This window comes from Mustela erminea, chromosome 19 (genome assembly GCF_009829155.1).
Source record: "Mustela erminea isolate mMusErm1 chromosome 19, mMusErm1.Pri, whole genome shotgun sequence".
Taxonomy (NCBI): domain Eukaryota; kingdom Metazoa; phylum Chordata; class Mammalia; order Carnivora; family Mustelidae; genus Mustela; species Mustela erminea.
The window spans coordinates 46770520-46776463 of NC_045632.1; the positions used below are offsets into that span (position 1 = coordinate 46770520).

General features: G+C 45.6%; 1 protein-coding gene across 2 annotated transcripts in view; it reads left to right on the forward strand.

Annotated features, from left to right (window-relative positions):
• PMFBP1 (polyamine modulated factor 1 binding protein 1) overlaps positions 1-5944 on the forward strand; it is a 164378-nt gene that overhangs the window by 156940 nt on the left and 1494 nt on the right. Inside the window, exons 20-21 of one of the 2 annotated variants that reach the window (XM_032323523.1) lie at positions 1331-1569; positions 2116-5861. In XM_032323523.1, the coding sequence (XP_032179414.1) occupies positions 1331-1569; positions 2116-2132 (256 nt within the window). In that variant the 3' untranslated portion in view covers positions 2133-5861. Of the gene's footprint in view, positions 1-1330; positions 1570-2115; positions 5862-5944 lie in introns of those variants that run through there. The other variant, XM_032323522.1, reaches the window with a different exon arrangement.

A 5944-nucleotide genomic window follows, 5' to 3' on the forward strand; every position in this document is an offset into this window, starting at 1 on the left:
AGAGGGCAAAGCCCAGGCCCGTGGAAGTTCAGAAAGAATTCTTTGATTTCCCTCTAGAATAGACCACGAAGTTTTTCACTTGGATGAAAGCATTTTCTGAAAGGGATTAGCTAAAAAAGAAATTGTAAAAAACCTGAAGGTAACAGAGCATTTTAGAAAAACAGAACTTTTTCTTATAGTATGCCAAGTTCGAGGAATTTCTGTTTCACAAAGAACTCATTCCTGAGTTTGAACCTATTTGAAGAAAAGCCATCTTTTAATAATAATAATGACACAAGTAATATTTATCTGTTACATGTGCAAGGCACTGTTCTAAGTGCTTTATATGTATTAATTTATTTAATCTTTATGAGAACTCATGAGTTCAGTACCATTAAAATTCCCATTTATGGATGAAGAAAGAGAGGAACCCAGAGGCTAAATAACTTGTCCTTGGCCTCATGAATAGTAAATGGCAGAGCCAGAATTCCAACTTGGGGTGTCTGGTTCCAGAGCCCCTGGTCCCCCACTGCCCTCGACATTGGTTTGGAGAAATATGACCAGTAATGGAGCCCTAAGAGATATGCTAAGTTCTTTCACCTCACCTACATCACAGCCACCATTTCTTCATCCATAAGATGGGGACAAGTTACTTACCCAAGCTCTCAACAGAGCTGGGATTCCCTGGGCTCTTAACCTTCTAGCAAAGGGAAGGGAAAGAACTTGGCTTTGGCATCAGAACTAGATGAGAGTGTTTCCCAGGCACATGGGATTTTTCATGACAGCCTTCCAGCTCTTCAAATCAAATTTCCATCATTTGTCAAACTGGAGCTTTATATGAAGCATAAAAGGCAGATCAGACTCAACTGTCCCCATCTGACAGATATGAAAACCAACCCTGAGCTGACATGACGCAGTGGCTCAGAAGTACTGGTTTTGGGCCCACCCTGACCCTGTGCCTGGGCTTCTTCCAATGGATACACATAGGCCTCCATCTCTATGGAACATGAGAGCGCCAGTTCTGAAAGGACTTGAATGTCACTGGCCCTCCTTCCTGTGGCGCCTTTATCTACCCTTGATAAAGTGGGGAACAAAGATGCTGAAGCAGGTCGCCTGGGTGGCTCAGTGGGTTAAGCCGCTGCCTTCGGCTCAGGTCATGATCTCAGGGTCCTGGGATCGAGCCCCGCAACGGGCTCTCTGCTCAGCGGGGAGCCTGCTTCCCTCTCTCTCTCTCTGCCTGCCTCTCTGTCTACTTGTGATCTCTCTCTGTCAAATAAATAAAATCTTTAAAAAAAAAAAAAAAAGATGCTGAAGCAGACCAAACAACTCCTGTTCTTCCCTCCTTCCCCAGCCACCTCCACAATGTAATGGTCCATCTGCAGCAAGAAAACAAGAAACTGAAGACTGAGATAGAGGAGAAGAAGCTGAAAACTGGGCACCCAAGGCTATACACCAAAGCCCTGGGCCCGAGCAAGACGGAGCCCATACAGAAGGGAAAAGTGTGTGCCACCTTGGGCTGGAGGGGGACGACCCAGGACATGACCCAAAGAATGGACATCACCAAGTTTGTTGGGATACCCCACTGCTCCGGTATGTCTACCATTTGTCTTTTGCTACTTACATGATATTGTCTTTCTTAGTCCCATGGTTCAAAAAAATAGCAACAGCCTGGTATTATTTCTTAAGAAGAGATCATTAGATTGGGAATTCAAAGTAGGAACTGGGGGACAGAATTTCTAGCTACTCTGGACCAGAGATCACTCTTTCCTCACTTGCTGAGGGAAGAGGTGAGTGAATTAAGCCTTGTTCTGATCTAAGACTCTTTGATGATAGCCAAGTGCCTCATATCTCAGACCTATCCCTTCCCCTGACCCAGTCCCTCTTGGGAAGTGTGGGGACAAGAGGGAAACAGCCAGAATAAACATCTTCCTTCTATAATGTGTTCTGAAAACCCAACAAGAACACCCTGATCCCTGTATAGCCTGGATCCATAACTACCTTTTCAGACCCCATATTACCCCAAAGGGAAGAAGTTACCCCACAACTGAGCTGACCAGCCATGAGGCCAGTCCTTGAGGAATCATCTCATTAATTTCTCCTCAAATCAAGATTGTCATTTCCTCCCTGTTCCCTCAGGTTCCTCATATTGCTAGAATCATCACCTTGCCCTGGGCATCATTTCCACGTACGTTTTTCAGAGGACAGTGATTTTCCACCCCTCTCTCTTGACCTGGATCAGCTCTTACAGGAATGCATCAAGGCCCCTGCCTATTTTGCAAGATGCTAACATTTTATTGAGTTTTGTCCACTTTCTGCAATGGAGTGAGCATTGGAACCATACTACCATCTCCAGACCCAAATTCTAAAATAAAGACATGAGCATAGCTGTCTCCGTGAGCTCTTGGCGTCTTGCAGACATCTCTGTCCCCTCCAGCCCACAGCAACATGTTCATCCCTGTTTTCTCTGGATTCTAAAAGACTTTCATATATACGAGAAAGCCATAATTCTCGAAGCAAGTTTATTTGGATTATTTGGATTAGTTTTTAAACCAACAATAGATAATTAGCTCCCCCTTTATTTTTTCTATGTGCCTGGAATGCAAGAAAAAAAAAAAACTTAAAAACCTCAAAAAGGAAAGTAATCCCAAGACCCAAAAGAAAGGCAGAGACATGAGTGGTGCATTTTCTGAACGGAGAAGGGACATAGCCAACCGCTTTCTTTCCGCCATATTGCCTTTCTCCTTTAACAATTTTATTTTTCTCCCCAGCCAGCTCAATACAATTCCATTACAACAAACTCCAAGGACAGCTAAACTATTTTATTGTGGTAGGATTTTGTTAAACTGAATACATGTCTGGAATTTATATTCTTGGTCTGTAGGAAATTAGTTACTAAGGTAAAGTAAGAGAAAGAAATGGAAGCGTTTGTGTCTAGGTGGTGGGGGGCGCAGGAGAAGTGAAGAAACCCACTAGCTGGTAAAGATTCTTAAATATTCTTGCCTCCCTCCCCAGACAGACAAAAGCCAAGACATGTTACATAGCATGTCCCTGCCAGTACTTGGCAAGGGCAAATAAGGAAAATGCAGCGTTGGGGCAGGAATGATGGGCATCTCTGGTAGTCTCCGCTGCGACAGTTGTTGTCTGATTGCTTGTGCTTATTTTTGACTGTGTATCCCCACCAGGTTTAGAGTAAGGATATATTTTCCAGAGGAAACAAAAAGTGAAGAACCTGGTAGTAATGAAATGATTTCCTGCTTCTGGCCTGTGGCCCATTTATTCAAACAAAATTTCAACGTCATTAAAATCCCCAATACAGTCTACTGGAAAAAAAAAAAGCATTTTGTCCCTCTATTTATGAAAATGTGTCATATTTACTGGTTTGGACAGTAGTAGCTGGATACTTTGAATGTGGCACATTTTTTGAAAGTTATCTTTCCCTTCTTGCGGGGTCATTCCACCAGAGCAGGGCAGGTAGTGAGCTATGGGGAGCAAAGGAGCAGCAGAGTTAGAAAAACATGGACATGTCACCTAGCCATCTGGCCTTGCAAGCCCAACCAGGGAGATCTGATGGGGTAGAGGGGTTGAACTTAGGGAAATGTAGTTTCTCTAAAGATAAGGCAAAGGCCAGAAAAGCTAACTGTAATTCTTTAAAAAAATAAATAACCAAAGGGGTTTCTAAAAAGTAATTTGAATAGCTAATAATAGAAATGGTCTCTATGATACAGTAATGCTGGTTTCATGTCATTATACATTTCCCAAACCCATGGAGTATGTAACATCAGGAGTGAACCCTCACGTAAAGTCTGGGGTCTGTAGGATAATGTGTCAGTGTAGCTTCATCGAGTGTGACACATGAACCAGTCAGGTAGAGGATGTTGTTAGTGGGGAGGCTGTGCTTGTGGCGGGTGGGCATCTCAGTACTTCCTGCTCAATTCTGCTGTGCACCTACAACTGCTCTAAGAAGTAACCAAAGGAAGGAAAGAAAGAGTTACAAAGCTAGGACTAACTTTAGCCAAGGGGATTTTCAGTAAAGTGTGTGCTTTGGCCACCCAGTGGGAAGATGTCACTCAGATTCCGATACCTGGGACGCACAGAATCCTTTGTAGCAGATCCTCTTCTGCCCACCGGAGTATAACTTCCTCCCCCAAGCTGAAGAAACCCAGAGCAGACATCAGACACTGCAACCTGCCTAAAGGGAAGGAGGAGCTCTCTGCAACCACCATGGTGCCCCTTAAGCACTTGGCTTCTGAGGCTTCTCTACACAGCCCAGCTGAGGAGGAGGCTTCCTGCCATAGATAGGACCTGGCAGGCAAGCTCTGGGGTCCCTAGAATGAGCCCCCATCTCAGCCTGAGACCCTCAAATGCTGACATTTTTAATGTGTCTAAAGTGCCATTACCATCACCTAGGCATTTACGGAGAGATGCACGTGACTGAGAGCGAGAGGAGGCGCCCATAAAGGTGTCCAGTTCAGCGGCCTCACTGTTCCCTCACACCACGAAGCCTGAAGGCCACTTTTCAGAACCCACTTCAGGGCTGTTGTCACAGATATGCTTTTTTATCTCTGGGGGCAAAAATTGGTTAGTATCTGAGGAAGAGTGGTAAGAATCAGAGTATAAAGCTGGAAGGAATTTTAAGGTGGATCTGAATGGAAAGGTCCATAAACTAAAGAAAACATTAGAGACAGAAGTCCAGAGAGACTCTTGTGCAGAAGTCCCAACGCCAAAGAAGATTCAGGAAGTGCTGGGCAGGGACCCTCCCCAAACAGCCTGTGGCACCTGTATGTATTCCTTGTTTTTAAATGAGAAGGCTGGGTTGACCCATGGTTTCCATAACCTCTGGCTTCATTTTTGTGACCTAGGGAACGTGAAGGTAAGCTCGTGGCCAAGGTCACAGCCTTTTACTAACAAAGCCATATTCACCGGAACGGCAGTTTTTGCCCTGTTCTGATGCATCCCTAGCCCAAGTCTGTAATGAGATCACATACTCAGCTTGCTTCTTTCTACAGAGCAGGTAGACACGTTCTGCTAGCCCTCCCGATGCCAAGATTAGAAGCCTTCCCAGAGGAGCAGCCAGAAGCCCTCTCTTCAGTCCAGAGCCACGAAAAGTCAGTTTCTACCTGAATTCCCAATAAAAGCAGTTAGAGGTATAAAGAATGGAATTAGAGGTAGTGGCTGGTGCTGGCTGGTGAAGCCAGGCTTCCAAACTCATCCATAAAACTGACTTAAATTTTAAATCTACGTCCCAGGGACAATGTGAGAAAAGGAATAGAAGTAAGTGAGCAGCACCACCCAAGAGGCTGGAGCTGAGTGCGGCCTGCATTCAAGGTGCTTCTGAGCCCCAGGCCAAGCCCATCAGTTGGCAGCTCTTCAGCCCCAGCACAGAACCTTGTAACCAGCATGCCTGGCAGAAGCCCCATCCCAGGTGATCAGAAAATAAGGGCCGTGGGTCATACGAAAGGCCAAATACCCAAAAAGCCACCTCAGCAGATCAAGGCTGCTTCATAAGAGAAAGGACTAGATGATCCAGCAAGGATCATCTTTTATGTGAAATCAATAAGCAATGTCTATTTTTGCCAATACATCACCCTTCCACATGCAGAGCAGGAACTTCTGCCATTCTGAGCAGTAGCGCCTCAAACCCACCCCTGGGGAAGGGCAGGGGGCACATGGCTGCTCATCAACTTCCCGCCTGGCCCCTGGCCAGCCTTGCCTTGCCCACCAGCCTTGGGAAGAGCAAGGCACCCCCAGAGTTCAACCAGTCCAGGGCCCCAGGCCATTACGCTTCCCTATAGCCACGTCCCATCTGCCAACCGCCTCAAAGAGGCACTACCCAGAGAACAGAAATAAGGCGAGCTGAGGTTTTAGAAGGATCCACCCAAGGAAAATCAAGTCAGAGTCCTGCCCATCTTCTTACCTATTATGTGATTTAGGGCAGTGAGGGAAAAAGGAACAGTCTGAAATGCAA